General features: G+C 36.6%; 3 protein-coding genes across 5 annotated transcripts; 2 read left to right on the forward strand and 1 right to left on the reverse strand.

The window, feature by feature from the left end:
- The first annotated feature begins 898 nt into the window (after window positions 1–898).
- On the forward strand, window positions 899–4,732 carry timm8a (translocase of inner mitochondrial membrane 8 homolog A (yeast)). Its single transcript, XM_014990807.2, has 2 exons — window positions 899–1,120; window positions 4,101–4,732. Exons 1-2 carry the CDS (start codon window positions 1,010–1,012, stop codon window positions 4,260–4,262), a joined length of 273 nt encoding a protein of 90 aa, XP_014846293.1. The 5' UTR covers window positions 899–1,009; the 3' UTR covers window positions 4,263–4,732.
- A 614-nt stretch (window positions 4,733–5,346) lies between these two features.
- LOC106920038 (magnesium transporter NIPA2) lies at window positions 5,347–9,765 on the reverse strand. Of its 2 annotated transcripts, none has more exons than XM_014990805.2 (6): window positions 9,655–9,765; window positions 9,271–9,403; window positions 8,480–8,536; window positions 8,158–8,248; window positions 7,363–7,523; window positions 5,347–6,637 (listed from the first exon to the last, which is right to left on the reverse strand). In XM_014990805.2, exons 2-6 carry the CDS (start codon window positions 9,401–9,403, stop codon window positions 6,036–6,038), a joined length of 1,044 nt encoding a protein of 347 aa, XP_014846291.2. In that variant the 5' UTR covers window positions 9,655–9,765; the 3' UTR covers window positions 5,347–6,035. The 2 variants fall into 2 exon arrangements, with proteins under 2 accessions (XP_014846291.2, XP_087865557.1); XM_088009431.1 differs by having other exon boundaries at window positions 9,593–9,694.
- Window positions 9,766–10,264: 499 nt separating this feature from the next.
- Window positions 10,265–13,415, forward strand: mars2 (methionyl-tRNA synthetase 2, mitochondrial). Of its 2 annotated transcripts, XM_088009432.1 has the most exons (4): window positions 10,274–10,364; window positions 10,443–10,801; window positions 11,482–11,816; window positions 12,128–13,415. In XM_088009432.1, the coding sequence occupies exons 2-4, from the start codon at window positions 10,525–10,527 to the stop codon at window positions 13,298–13,300; spliced, it is 1,785 nt and encodes a 594-aa protein (XP_087865558.1). In that variant the 5' UTR covers window positions 10,274–10,364; window positions 10,443–10,524; the 3' UTR covers window positions 13,301–13,415. The 2 variants fall into 2 exon arrangements, with proteins under 2 accessions (XP_014846290.2, XP_087865558.1); XM_014990804.2 differs by having other exon boundaries at window positions 10,265–10,801.
- Window positions 13,416–15,406: the final 1,991 nt, after the last annotated feature.

The raw sequence follows: 15,406 nt of genomic DNA on the forward strand, positions 1-15,406 counted from the left end.
AAAAATTCATGCAAAGTACAAGTTAGATGAACATAAACATTACATGAAATGCAGGTCTGATGTATGCAGCAAGGCTGTCTTACATTTCATAACAGTTTGTTTTTAGAGGTATGAGTGGACAGGTGTGGTGGATGAGACATTTTTATTGGAGAGTTTCATCAAGCTTTAAAATTTTTGTGTCAATTTAAAAAAAACATTAAACAGTCAGAGGTGGACAGAGTCACCAAAAATTGTAATTCAATAGGAGCAGCACTACTTTGAATATCTTTACTCAAGTAAAAGTCAAAAGTAGCTGTCCAAGAAATTACTCAAGAAAGAGTAAAACAATATTCTGTAAAAGGTTACTCATTTACTGAGTAACTGATCATAACATCATAACTAATATAAAATAATGTCATCAGACAAACAGAAAAATATAAAGCTATAAAGCTAAAGTAAAAGATGGAAACACTTTCTAAATCAATTTATTTCAAAACAGAACATATGAAATTAATACTCACAGTATTAAGTTAGTATTAACACAATGTTCTATTTTACCCTGTTAGGATAAAGTAAAGTGAAAGTAAAAAAAAACAATGCATTAAAACTACTCCTTTTTTTAAAAAAAAATTATTCAAGCAAATGAAGCAAATTACTATCCACACGTGGTTGCAATTTCAGGCAAATAAAGACTAATAAAAATGTGCCAAACGTCCTTTTTAGAAATATAATATAATATAATATAATATAATATAATATAATATAATATAATATAATATAATATAATATAATATAGTATTATATTATATAATATTATATAATAGAATATAATATAATATGGGGAAAAAATTGTCAATTTTTCATGAAGTTACGCATACGTGACCTTCTGTTACACAAACGCGCTTCGTGATTGGCTGAATGACTTCCGGCTTCCTGTTGTTCATTCCCACACGTGAAGGTCAGCAAAAAAACAGCCTTCTCGCGTTTATAATTAGAATAAATATCGGAACTTCGACGTTTTATAGCAGATATGGACGGCCAAGGAGCTTCAGCGGACCCTCAGCTTCAACATTTCATCGAAATCGAGTCTCAGAAACAGAGATTTCAGCAGCTGGTGCATCAAATGACTGAGGTTTGCTGGGTAAGAGACGAGCACAGTCCAGCATGTTGATTTTTTTTATCAATTTCTTTACGACAGGGACTTGTGCAGTTGGAGCAGCTATAGACAGATTACATGTTGTGCTTGTTGTAAACATCCAATAATTTCCTAAAGTAAATGCTGCTTCCTAATAAACTGATGGCTGAACATATTGTTCATTATAGACATACAGGAAACTTAGACGCCGCTTCTCAGCTTAGTTATATCTTCACATATTTACTTTCCGTCTGCGCTGAATGGACTTTACTTAAAGAGAATGGTTATATTTATCTTCCCACTGTAAAATAAAAATAGGATAATAACTTGGCTGAGTAAGAACAAGAAAAACAGCGTAAATACAAAACTTTTGAATTTAATTTTTTATTTGTTGCTGGGTACCTTTTCAGCATAATATAAAATATTTTGCATACAAATCACAACATGGGGTTTTGTTGGCACAGGCTGCAGGTACAATAAAAGGAGTATAAAACGCCGCTGGACCTAAACGCTTATTTCAAACGTCACATTACGTCACTCACAACCAATGCCACGTGCTGTTTCAACAGTTAAGCTTCAATTCAACTCAGAAATACTTATTAATACCAAAGGGAAATTAAATGTTGAAACTCATATCATCCAAGGTTTCTTAAAGCGTTTTAGAGACTGATGTCTGTGGTTAGGAAGGATCTCCTGTAGCAAGCTGTGTTACAGCGTATCTAAAGAAGCCTCTGACTGATGACACTGTGCTGTTGTTGCCCAAAATTTTCTTGATTTTATAAATAATCGATCTTTGAGACACTTTTATAAGATATAATTTAGTATCTTATGTTTATGAGGCTTTTAATGGAGTTTCTGCATTTTGTTGTTGTGTGAAAACTGTTGATGCAGCCAGCCAGGTCTATGTGACATGAGACTTGTTTTGTTTGTAATTTTGTGTATAAAATTATTTAAGCAATATTTAGAAAAAATACTAATACCATAGAAATCTTGATACTAACTTACAAACGCATAAGAGACAGTTTTTTTTATTGATCGTTTTGCTGCACATTTTCACCCTCTAATTGATTTATTTTATTATTGCCACTCAGTATTGTTACCTCCTACATAATAGCCACATTATTCAGATATTATTACCCAGATTTATCACGGTGGTCTGAAGGGTAAAACACCACTAATAATATCTACCCAAACTTAAAAAAAACAAAAAAAAAAACACTTAATTTATGCTCTTTTAACAATCTCTCTCACTGATGAGGACCACAAACTCATCTAAAACCTTGTGCATTGTACTCGGGATTATCAGAGGATAAGGAAAGTGAACAGCATTATTGGCTTTCCTTTAAGCATCTTAAGCTGGGACTTTCACTGTCCTGACTGATAGGTTTTTACACCAACAGACTGGTGTTTGTTTTACAATTAAAAAACTGGGGATCAACTGAACCTGCTGCGAGATTAGAGACTACAGGATTTATCAACTAAAGCCAATTTAGCGCGTCAAGCTCTCATGGAAACTTGTGAGGGCGACAGCATTCTTAGTATCCAGACAGGCTATATTTCTGTTCCACTTTAGCAGTGACTTTTAATGTTGTTCTTAATCTACAAATATTCCTGTCTTGACAGATGTTTGATTGAGACTACAAATAAACATTGAATTTTTGATTAATTTTTTCTGTGGAAAATATTCTTTAAAAATTCTTTAAATTAGGTCAGATTTTTATTTTTATAGAATAAATTCATGAATTTCTTGGTTTATTTCAAAAAGGCCTTTAATTTTTTTTATACTGTATTTCAGTGTTAAATATCCTAGTATCTCTCTGTTTTTTTTATTACTGTGTGTTTGTTATTCAGTAATAGCATTATACTCAGTGCATTTGTGCTCATGAAGTTGTGTAGTCCTTGTCCTAAACTTGTTTGCGGTTATTTTACGTACTGGACTGCGTCCACATCCGCCTCAAAACATTCAATGAATGAGGTCGAGTCGGTTTCCCTCACAAACTACAGACTCTAGTCTTCACACTAACTGAATTTAGTGCAGACTGGCCGCAACAAGTTTACTTCTCACTGAGATGTGTTGTAATTACACCTGTAGGCCTCTGGGTGGCAGTGCAAAGAATAAGAAGTTTCATCTGGACCATTTTTTGTTTTTCTGTTTCTGTGCTTTTAAAATATTGAGCTAAATTGTCTTAAACTCCAGAAATATTTTTTATTCACACTAAAATAGTTCTGCTGTTGTAATAGAATCAAATATCGGTGAAGGACAAATATTTTCATTGCATTCTTTTTTCTGTGTACAAGTATTAATATTTGAGTTTTAGTTTATTTTTAGTAATCATCTGGATCTGGAATGTAATTTAACATGCATTGTTGCAATTTTGTAGTAGTGCACATGTTCATATAAAACTGATCAAATCTTTTGCAGTTTATCAAACTAATGTAGGTGCAAAAGCTTTTGAATATGTGACAATTTATTGCTCATTACACTGTTTTGTGTTTGTACTTAAATTATAAAAAAAAATCTATTCATAAACATGACTCTGACACCACAAGTGGCTCTTTAGACTATCAGTATCAGTAATGTTTTTTTGGACTGTTTTTCTTACCAAGTTGGAACCTTTGTGCTTTTTCTAAATATGTATCCTTCCACTTTTTGTGAATGTTTCATTTTTTTCTCTCTTTCAGAAATAGAATAGAAGTAAAATAACATTCTGTACAAATGACAACACATTAGATACTTATCAAAGATTACAAGCTATTTTTTCATGGAAGGTCTTGTAACATTTGCAGCTACAAAAGTCTATTTTTGCTAAACTGAGGGCTTTACAGGGGAGATCCCTGGCTTAACCAGTGTGTGCATGCATCCTGTCTCTTTAATCTAAAGTAGGCTTTCCTGCAGAAGAATATAGTAGAGTGAAGGATTTTCCTCTGTTTGACGTGGATCGGTCTCGAAAATGTTTCTTCTAATAGTTTATGTCTGTGTCTTTAGGAGAAATGCATGGATAAACCGGGACCCAAGCTGGATTCCAGGACTGAAATCTGTTTCGTTAACTGTGTGGAGCGATTTATAGACACCAGCCAGTTCATCCTGAACAGACTGGAACAGACTCAGAAGAGCAAGGGAGGATTCTCTGAGACAATGTTGGACTAAAAACTGTAACTGGAAGTTTGATAGAAAAAAAAAGTAAAAAAATAAATAAAAAGGACCCATTTTCTGCACTGACTGGGAACCCTGTTTGGTCCCGACTCAGCTGTCTGTACAGTAAGCTGAAGAAGAGTCCAGTCAGCTGGGAAACAGAACCACAACAAGTGTTACCTTGGAAACAAGTGCCTGACATCTAAACCATGTACAGACCTGGGTAAAAGTTTAGGGTTGTGTTTTGTGACTACAGGAAGACGAGCGTTGCAAAATATTGAGATGGTGGTTTGTTGCTGACTCTGTCAGCTTTTTGAATTCATGTAAGTGGAAAGTTCAGACTGTGAAGTTTGATTATGAGGAGATGTTTTTCAGATACATGGACCAAAAATCAATGTCGGTAAAATCACCCTGCAACCTCTTGACTGAAGATCAGTGTTCAACAGACTGGACTGTAAATATGCAATAAACAAAATGCCAAATAAGTATGTGCATCCTTTTTAAAATGCTTGTGCATTTGCACAAACATTTGTAGCTGCACACTCTTTCTAAATTCCCTGACTTTTGTGATGTAGAAAGAGAGATCATATCAAAGCTAGTCTTCGTCTGGTAAAGCCATGTTTTTGTTGATTTGTCTTTAGGCGATTTAAAAAAAAAAATGATGCTAAAAGATGAAGTTCCTCTTCCATCTTCCACTTTTTACTGAAGCCTGAAGATTTTGTCAACACCAGATATTTGAAACTACTTATTTTCTGCTAGTTCCACTCCCAAAGAATGATGCTGCCATCACCATGCTTCACTGTGGGTTTTGGTAATGTGCAACAAACCCATTTGTTGGACCAACTTTATCTTACTATAACATATTTTCTCACTTGCTTTCTTGGGAATTTTTTTGTAACAATGAGTATTTTGTAAAAGTGTGCGAGATGTCTTTTTGGTTTTAGATATTTATCTTTATTCAAAAAGGGTTTTGTCTTGCCACCCAGTCACATGGAAAACAGTGATTACCAGAAATTTCTACAACCTGTTAAATGTTGCTTCTGACCAGTTTTCTTCTTGATGTCATTGTTTCACATAATTAATGAAATGTGAGAGAGAGTTGTGAAATAATTCATTTATTTTTTTTTTACATCAAAAAACTTCTTACATCCACGGTAAGCTCTTTGTTTTAATGAGATGTTACATTAAAATTAAATATACACCTTGGCACATATTACAGTCTTTGGTTTAGATTTTGAACATAATGCTGAGGTAATACTGTAGCTCACTAATAGTTTTAAGGGCAAACATTTGCTCCACTAAGTCTTAATTTTCTAATTACAGTAAAAAGTGCTAAACTATGTACCGTGCATAAAACAAGTATTGAACACATCACAATAACTTGTTTTGGTTTCTATGTATGGATTACTTGGGTTGCTACCAACATATGGTGAAAATTACATGTCAATAGCATCTTCAGAAATATGCTTACTATGAAAAATTGTGATGTGTTCAATGTTTTACCTTCTGTATGTTGAAGCTTTCATTAGCAAAACAAACACTTAACTTAAAAAAAAAAAAAAAAACAGAAATATCAAAGACAGCAGTGAACAAAAATAAATTATGGTAAGAATATTTTGTCCCAAAGTAAATGTGTGTAATGATATCCATTACGGAGATGGCAATGCTAAGGTAAAAAAAGCAAATGTCCTCATCCAGTGGATGCTTTGCTTGAAAAAAAAAAATGTAAAAGTTTGAGAGGTAAGGGTGAGTTTACTGGTGCTTTTTTTTTATTCATGAGGCTCCGTTCTAGTCACCGCCTCTGGCTGACAACTTTCTGTCATTATCTGCTTGCAAGTCATCATCAGGAAGAGCCATGTAAGGCTGCTGGCCTCCAACGAACCAATAAGGGCTTTTCCTCAGGTACAAAGGGAGGGAGTCCACACTAAACGTAATGTCCTTAAAGGCATGAAGGAGAAAAATCCCTAAAATGATGGTGAGGAAGCCGCTGATTGTCCCCACTATACCATCAACGGTCATTTTTAACCACTCCTTGAATAAGATGGCTGAGCAAGCCATGACGGACGTGGTGAAGAAGACATAGTAAATCGGCGTGACAATGGAGGTGTTGTAGATGTCGAGCGCTTTGTTCAGGTAGCTGATCTGAATGGTGACGCAGATCGCCAGGCAGACGAGCAAGGCCCAGAACAGGGGGTTCTTCAGCACCGCCGTCCCTGAAAACAGCTCTTTGATGCCGATGCCCAGACCCTTGACACAAGAGACGGAGAGGGAGCCAATCACAGAGCAGATCAGGATGTAGACCAGGACGTTCTTCTGTCCGAAGCGAGGAGCCACGGCAAAAATCAGGACCAGGCTACTTCCAACAACGCACACGGCAAACACGATGAAACCTGGTGGGAATGTTTCAGAGGGAACGTTAGAAAAAAGATACAGAGACAAAGATCCTCTCATGGCTAATGTCTGCTTGTCAAGCAGATCCAAAATGAGGTACTTGGGTAATTTGATTACAGATCAAAAAACATAAATTTTTAGGTAAGCCTGTCGCAATAAGTATTAAATCAATCACATGATAAATTAAAACAAGCTTGATCATTTCTATTTGCAAGATTGTATTTCTTGTGTGGGGGGGTTTCTACCTCACTGAATGATAAAAGCCTTCAGTCTGGTGCTTCGGTCTCTTTTGTTGCAATTTTGTGTACAGAGATTTCAGTGTCCATTTTATTTGTTGTCATTATTTTGCGTATTTAAAATGTCTTCCACTTACAATGTTAAATGGTCGTTACAAATTAAAGTTTATTTATCTTTGAGAGGATGTGCTTGCATTACTATTATATTACTTGAAAATTGTATCAAAACAATAATATCATTTATGGCAATAATCTCTGGGACAATTTATTAAAATTTGTTATCGTGACATTTAGCTATTGAGTATGGAAAGTAGCATATTTAGGCCCAACTTGAAGTAACTGGTCCCTAGTTGGCATCAAAGTGCAAATCAACCGGTATTTGTGGTAAATGTACAACACCTTAGCTGTGTGGTGATTTGAGGCCAATTTGCAAAAGAGTCACAAGTTGTTACAAAATTCCACAGTCACAGATAAAGACATGAGGCTACCTGGGTCCTTCAGTTTCTCAGCCATGGCACTGAGCGAGGCAACTTCCTCTTCTTGCGGCGCATGGATCACCATGACCGTGGAGCCCAAGATGGAAAGCAGGCAACCAATCTTCCCGTGAATATTCAGCCGCTCATTTAGAAAGTACGACGAGAGCACAGCACTGGGAAAGTTATGGTGTTGTTAGTGAAATTTTTGCACAAATATTTCAAAGCATTTTTTATGAAATACAAAATAAAATGAACAAATATTCTATTAGTTTTTCTCAGGTTCAGGTAAAGGTCAGGAGGTAAATTTTTAATCATCTGCTCATATTCCTTTTACAGATGTATGGAGGGCTGATCCTGCAAAAACTGTCAATAAATAAGTGGAAAACTAAACTGTAAAACAAAGAGAGAAAATAAATATTTATATTCATGAGGATAAATATATGATTTAATAAAATGTAAAATAAATAAATATATTTGCAAATAATTGCAATTATTCATTTCTGCATTTTTTTTTATTTTCTGTTTGGTTTCCTCATTTATTTATTTACGAATTTATAGATATTGCCAATTTTGGCAGGATCAGTTCTCCATATGGAAATAGTTAGACCATTTGAACTGACAGACACACAAAAAAAGTTGCAGATAACTATAAAATGGAAGAGCATGATTTATGGTTTTCAAACTGCTCTACAAATACAAATCTGAAAAGTTTGGCAGGAATCTTTTTAAGCCCCCTTTACCTTGATAATTCTAAATAAAACCAACCAAAAACATAACCTAACTTTGAGTAATTTGAGAGATGAATACCTGACAAGTACGCTGAGCGCTCCGAGTGGGGTTACCAGTGTGGCAGGTGCAAACGCATATGCAGCGAAGTTGGCACCCTCTCCTACTCCCACTACAACACATCAGATTGTCAGCTTAAATTCTGAGAAATTATAATTCCTTCAACCCACATGTGTAAATGTGCTATTTAGGGGAATATGAATACCAGTAAGAAAAAAAAACATAAAAACAAAACCACAATATTTCACAATGATGACATTGTTTCTAGTCGTAGCTGATCAGCAATACAACACACACACAGAGTGGAGAAACATAGCTGTACCACAGTAAATCATCGTCTTACTTGAAATGAGCCCAGCCCACCAGAGCCATTCTTTCAGATAAGCGTAGCCCCCCTGACCTGTAACATAAAAGCAGCAGTGTCATGGTACTGGTTGAAACATTCTTCATTTCAATAATAAAAAGTTGTAGTGGCAATTTATATAATGAAGTGAGAAGCAGTGGTGCACTAGAACACACCTAATCCACAGTGGGTGGATATTCTCACACATTCTCACACGTGGCTTGTAATTTTGTCTTGTATAGAAAAATGTGAAAATGTATCAAAACAAAGCTTAAAATCTTAAATCAATACATGGTACCCTTAACTATTGTTGTCTACTAAATAAAATCTAAAATCTTGTATTTCGTTGGAAACTTTTGTTAATGTACATGTATAGAAATGAACAAATAAAATTGGTACGTTAGCATTATTATATTATTAATACCCATTGGGCATTAAAAAAATTAACTAACATTTGGACCAAAAGCTCTTAATAAAACAAACATTTTTTTCTCCTTCTCTCAGAAATCAGACATTTTGTTGGAAATTCTGAATTGTTTTTCTTAGAATTCATATCCCCTCCCTTTTTTCTTAGAATTATTAGACTTTAATGGGCCACATAAAAAATAATTTAAATCCGACATGTTTCTCTAGAAGGTTTGTTCTCCTGGAGGAGCATTAAAGTTAGAAGTCTTATTTTAACCAGTGGTCATAATCCTCTTCCGAGGTAAATTGTATCTCAGTTATAGTACATTTTAAGGATTTGTTTAATTATTTAAAGCACTTCGGCCTTTATCATGGACTGTCACTACCTGCTCGCGTTGAGCCCTTGCTGGCCAATCGCAGCAGGCCTTTCTTTTTCAAGATGAAACTGGACCCGATAAAAACACTGGAGCTCACAGCCAGAGAGAGACCGATGTAGAAGTCCAAACGGTTCACTTCCATCTGTAAAACCCCCAAAAATGCGAGTTACAACCGGATTAAAAACAAACAAACAGAAAAAAAACGAGTATGAAAGTCAAGCAGCAGATATCATGTGTGGATATCACATGATTAGATGACATCCCCCGAATAGTTTAACCAAATTTTATAACAAATTAAAGTCACTGTGCGATGAAAAAAACGGTTTCTTACCACATTACATTGAAAACAGTATTGTCCAACCGAAGAGAGAAACTGTTATTAAAATGTTTTACCTCGATTGTCGACTTGGCCTCATTTAGATGACAACAGGAAGTGGAGCACCCGATTGGCCGAGAAAGGTTGGGCGTCACCTCGCTACTTCCTGGTGTTTGCTTTGGAAACGAAAAGGCAAGTAACCTGTGTGCGCAGCATTTCCAAGCTGGCGAAGCAAGCAGCGCACGCAATAAATAAAATTGGCACTGACTAAATTATTAAATAAATAAATAAATAAATAAATAAATAAATAAATTCAAAGACATTTATATATTTAGAGTTTAATGTAATCATTTATTTACATATCCTCATAATTTTTATTATTAATTAAATTTATTTTTTATTTATTTTCAAATAATTTGAAAATAAAAAAAAACATAATATTGGCAATATGAATATTATAACAAAAGCCTACTACGAGTTTCTAAACTTCAAGCTTAACTTCTAATTAACATTAAAAGGTTTAACAAAAATTTTAATAGTGTAAAAATAAAATATAACTTTATACTAAACAACAGAGATATTTTCTAAATATATTTTACAAAGTATTTTCTTTATTTTGCCAATAAAGGTATTGAAAAAAAAAATGTCAATAGGAATCCCGTAATCTGATTGGTGGTGCCGTCTTTTCAGCGTTCTGATTGGATGGCGGATTTTCGTCGACAGATACCGGAAGAAGCGCTAACCTTGAGCAGCAGGCTAAACACATGCACAGTACACTTATGCAAAGGTATTTTTTTAATGACTAAAATCTCTTTAACTGAAGCATTTCTCCACGAATGCCACATCTGTCACACCTGCCATGTAGGCTTCTTGTTCTTAGCCGCTTTCAGCTCTTCACTCCCTGGGTTGAGTTTCCTCGTCTTGCTGGAGCCGTCTGAGATACAACGATGAAGTTTCCTTTTCATACAGTGGCCAGAGGCTGGAAGACTTTTCATAGATTTCAGCAAAAAGGAGTTTTATCAGAAGACCAGAGACTGTGGAGCTCAGCTTTGAAATGCAGTAGGAGCAGCAGTCAGTTGTGCAAAGAAAAGTGTTTCTACATAACAACCCCGATCTTCTATGTAAATGCTGCTCCTCATCTGGGCCACCTTTACTCAGCCGTGATTGCTGACTGCCTACACAGGTGGAAACTCCTGCAGGGATTTGAGTCAAGATTTGCCACAGGTAAACCCTACATCCTCAAAAAGTCAAAGTATTTGACTCAGATTGAATGCGATAAACCAGCACAAAGTAGTTGGGGATTGAAAAAAACATGACACACGACACAAGTTTCAAACTTACTTATAAAAATCTGAAAAATGCTGTATAAAAGCTTTTCGTAGAATCAGCTTCTACTGTAATTACATCTGCAGCTTTTCATAGAACATATCTGCTTTGTTGCATCCAAAGTGTTATCATTAGTCTCCCGACTGATTTTCATTATTTTTTATGAAAAAGTTAAAAGCCCTATTTGACACATAAGACAAATCGTATGAGTTTCTTTATATAGAGGACTGATCCTGCCAAAATTGAAAATTAAATTTAAAATAAGGAAATAAAATATTGGATAAATTAGAGGAAATATAACTAAATAAATGAGGAAATTAAATAGAAAATACATGAGAAAAATTCTGAAGATGTATGTGAGGAAATTTAAAATAAATAAGGAAAAGTCTAAATATGAGGAAATAAAATTTAAAATTAACATATTTGCAAATGTTATTTATTTACACATTTTATTTTCAATCTGATTCCCTGTATTTGCTGTTTTATTTCTTCATAGTCAGTATTAGCTCTCCATATTTTGTTACACTGCAGATTTAATGATTAATATAATAAAACCAATGTATATTTTTAAATCACAGGAACAGATGAGCATGGCCTGAAAATCCAGCAAGCGGCTGAAGCTGCAGGGAAAGATCCTCTGACTTTCTGTACTGAAGTGTCTCAGCGTTTCGAAACTCTCTTCAGCAGCTGCAGCGTGTCCTTCACCGACTACATCAGAACCACAGAGCAGAGACACCGTCGGGCCGTGGAGCATTTCTGGTCAGTGCTCTGGAACAAAGGGCTCATCTACAAAGGAAGCTATGAGGGCTGGTACTCCACACAAGATGAAAGCTTCCTCACGCCATCGCAGGTCAGCGATGCTCTGGACCCATCGGGGAAGGAGGTCAAAGTGTCACTCGAGAGTGGACATAAGGTAAATGGAAATGTGAATGTGGGGGGCTCGTGCTGCCAAAATTAACAAATAAATAAATATGAAAATAAAATTGTAAATTATATTAAAAGAAATTAAATTGAAAATAAATTTGGGAATATGTTGGAATTACCTATTTACACTTTTTGTTCAACTTTATTTATTTACAGTTTTACTTATTAATTTCCTCAATTATTTACCAATTTTTTTATTAATTTATTTCCTCATTTATTCATTGCCAATTTTGACAAGGTCAGTTTTCTATACTAGTAATCCATTACTGAGGTTTTATAAATTATATCACTGCTTTCCAGGTGGAGTGGATGAAAGAGGAGAACTATATGTTCCGTCTATCCTCGTTTCGATCTCTCCTCCTCGACTGGCTGGTGAAAAATCCCAGTGCCGTCCAGCCGGAGCGCTTCCATCAGGCCGTTCTGCAGTGGCTGCAGGAAGACCTTCCCGACCTCTCCGTGTCCCGCCAGAGGAGCCGTCTTCAGTGGGGCATACCGGTCCCAGGAGATCCCGAACAAACCATCTACGTATGGCTGGACGCTCTGGTGAATTACCTCACGGTTGTCGGTTACCCCGAGGAACACGAGCGGTGGTGGCACGTTGCCCACCACGTTATAGGAAAGGACATCCTGAAGTTCCACGCCATCTACTGGCCTGCTTTCCTTCTGGGAGCGGGGCTGCCTCTGCCGCAGGTCATCCACGTTCACTCGCACTGGACTGTGGGAGGGAAGAAGATGTCGAAAAGTTTGGGTAACGTTGTGGATCCTTTTGAGCACTCTCAGATGTTTACAAATGACGGCATGAGGTACTTCCTGTTGCGTCAGGGCGTCCCAGACACAGACTGCGACTACACTCACGACAAAGTGCTAAAACTTCTCAATGCGGAGCTTGCAGACTCTTTAGGTGGTCTGCTGAACCGCTGCACAGCTCCAGCCCTCAACCCAGCTCAGGTCTATCCTGCTTTCTGCAGTCATTCCTTCCCCAGAGACCGGCGTGGCAGAGCAGTGGAGGAAGATTATCACATGGTGGAAACTGTAAGAAGTCTGTCCACTGTGGTAGAGAAGCACTACGAGAGCATGCAGGTGTATAAAGCTTTGGAAGCCATCAGCGCATGTGTGAGACAGACTAACGGTTTTATTCAGCGTCACACACCTTGGAAACTGGACAGGAGGGACAGCAAAGATGGCCGCTGGTTAGACACAATCATCCACTTGACTCTCGAATGCTTGAGGGTTTATGGGACTCTCCTCCAGCCGGTGGTGCCGGAGATTTCCGACAGGCTGCTAACTAGACTCGGTGTGCAGTCACAAGAGAGAAGCTGGAAAGATCTGGATTTTTTGGGGAGATATTTTGGAACGGCCTGTTCGTTTGAAGGGAGGCCATTGGGGTCAAACTGTGGGTTGCTTTTTAGCAGACTGGAAACTCAGAGTGGAGATAAACAAAAAACAATGAAAAGTAAAAAACCTGCACAGTAGAGGTGACTGATCTCAGGCAGTATTTTCATTTTAGCTGATATCAAATAACCTTGGAACACAAAAAATATATGTTCAAGCTGTCTGTTACAATAAAATATCCTGACTTAAACTACAACATTGTCGGAACCTTTTTCTGCTTTACATGTTAAACTATTTGTTATGGCAATATAAAAGGTATAGTACAAGGTGAATCTCAAAATTAGTGGCAGCAAAAAAGTATATAAATTACAGAGTGAAATGTATCTCAAGAGCTGAGAGCATTCACCCTCTTGAGTTCCTCCACTATTTTCCATACACTTTATACCACTTAACTACTTCTACATATTCTGTGTTATTTCAACTATTCAACTTTGAAAATATTCTGTTCATTCAGGACATTACAGCTATGTCTTTTGCTATTGATATCTTCTGTTTAGGGCTGAAACGATTCCTCGAATGATTCGAGTACCTCGATTACTAAAATTCCTCGAGGAAAATTTACCTGCCTCGAAGCTTCGTTAATTTATGTTTTATTAGTTAGCGCACCGTGTTCCGGCCGGGACTTCATTTGCGTTGCGCGGAGCTCTCACTTCCGCCTCTGAGTTGTTGACAAAAGCTAAGTCTCAGCGGCATAAAGTCCAATCTTCAAGATTGGCCCGTGGGGATTTTATTGATTGATGATAATGCCCAACTTTTTATCGTTTTTGGGGAACCAATAAGCATCCTTGAATGCCTGGAGTACGGCAGCATTTCTCCTCCGGGGCTGCTGGTTGAAAGCGAACGGCGGGAAGAGCGCTGAGGTGAGCGGATAGACTGAACAGGGCGGGCGGCTGAGTAGCTGATGCTTACCGTGTAAATGTAGCTTTACCGACGAACCGCACAATAAATTTCATATCCCGGTCAGAAGAAACGGGTGGCGGAGCGCATCGTACATGGCTGGTAGATGAGTTTCTGAGTGTGACCAGTGAAGGTGTCGTAAATATCCCGTATTGCTTCCCCCCGTGTTCGTCCCCCGGTCTAACGGTTCGTCAGTCCGCTGGTCTATTTCCTCCCCTCCACCCCATCTTATGTTCGTCCATTCGCCCTCTCCTCCCACTCCAGGCGACATTTCCCGTATTTTCAAACCCAAAGCGTGACAGGTTAGGTGGCAAGGTGAGTTTAATTAATCTATTAAACTCACTGAAGATGAATACATAAACTAAAAGCTGGATTGTAGACATTTTTTATAAGCATATTTGTGAGCCTGCCTCTTTGTTATTAAATTCAATATAATTTCAGATTTTTCTATAACTTTTCTTCTGGTTAACTTAGAAAGTGAGCTATTATCCTTACAGGTTAGTTTTCTAAACTACAAAAAAGCAACTGTTAGGGATGCTCAAATATGAAAAATTGGACTGATATTGATATCTGATAGTAACACCGGTATTATGCCAGATTTACCAATATTTCATTTTATAATTTTTTTATCCGATTACTCGATTAATCGTAAGAATAATCGATAGATTACTCGATTACTAAAATATTCGTTTACAACAGCCCTACTTCTGTTTATAAAATTTTCAGCGTTCTGTGATCATCTTGGGCCCCATTGAAATTAATGGAACATCCTACTAAAAACATAACTTTTTCACAGCTAAATACTTTACACACATACTTTCATCTACAAACACCATTCAGACTTTAAATTGTATACTTCAACTACACTTGTTTATTTAAGCGTTGTCTTATTTTACAGATTTCATAAAATTCCTCAAGTTTTGGTTGCGTTATTCGTCTTCAGAAAAAAAGTGTTGGGGTTGAGGGTTTGGGATCTAACCCTAAATGCAACCATAATTCAAACCTTAATGAGGGTTTTCAGCAATTTTCATCAAAAACATTCTGCTTATTCACACTTCATTTTCTTCAGAAAACTAATTGATAGTTTACAACAAATGAAAATCTGAATACAACATTCCTAAAACAGAAATGGCCTAATGTCCATGCATTGTACAGTATAAGCATTTGTTTTACAATCGTATAAGGGTTTTTTTTTTTTATCCCACTTTTTCCTTCTACTAAACTTCCTATTAGTGGAAGCCATCTTGGAAACAGCACTCAAAAGAATGCAGCTCATTCTGTCTGGGGGAC

Source organism: Poecilia mexicana, unplaced genomic scaffold (genome assembly GCF_051168715.1).
Source record: "Poecilia mexicana isolate PSO_F unplaced genomic scaffold, ASM5116871v1 scaffold_10, whole genome shotgun sequence".
NCBI classification, from domain to species: domain Eukaryota; kingdom Metazoa; phylum Chordata; class Actinopteri; order Cyprinodontiformes; family Poeciliidae; genus Poecilia; species Poecilia mexicana.

Excerpts from the sequence above, each read along its gene's own strand:
- mars2 (XM_014990804.2), top strand. The coding sequence starts at position 10,525 with ATGAAGTTTCCTTTTCATACAGTGGCCAGAGGCTGGAAGACTTTTCAT. Across the intron at positions 10,802-11,481 it reads TGAGTCAAGATTTGCCACAG|GAACAGATGAGCATGGCCTG; the intron begins GTAAACCCTACA and ends TTTAAATCACAG. Across the intron at positions 11,817-12,127 it reads CACTCGAGAGTGGACATAAG|GTGGAGTGGATGAAAGAGGA; the intron begins GTAAATGGAAAT and ends ACTGCTTTCCAG.
- timm8a (XM_014990807.2), top strand. The coding sequence starts at position 1,010 with ATGGACGGCCAAGGAGCTTCAGCGGACCCTCAGCTTCAACATTTCATC. Across the intron at positions 1,121-4,100 it reads AAATGACTGAGGTTTGCTGG|GAGAAATGCATGGATAAACC; the intron begins GTAAGAGACGAG and ends CTGTGTCTTTAG.
- LOC106920038 (XM_014990805.2), bottom strand. The coding sequence starts at position 9,403 with ATGGAAGTGAACCGTTTGGACTTCTACATCGGTCTCTCTCTGGCTGTG. Across the intron at positions 7,524-8,157 it reads GCGCTCAGCGTACTTGTCAG|TGCTGTGCTCTCGTCGTACT; the intron begins GTATTCATCTCT and ends TAACTTTCCCAG. Across the intron at positions 6,638-7,362 it reads TGAGAAACTGAAGGACCCAG|GTTTCATCGTGTTTGCCGTG; the intron begins GTAGCCTCATGT and ends CATTCCCACCAG.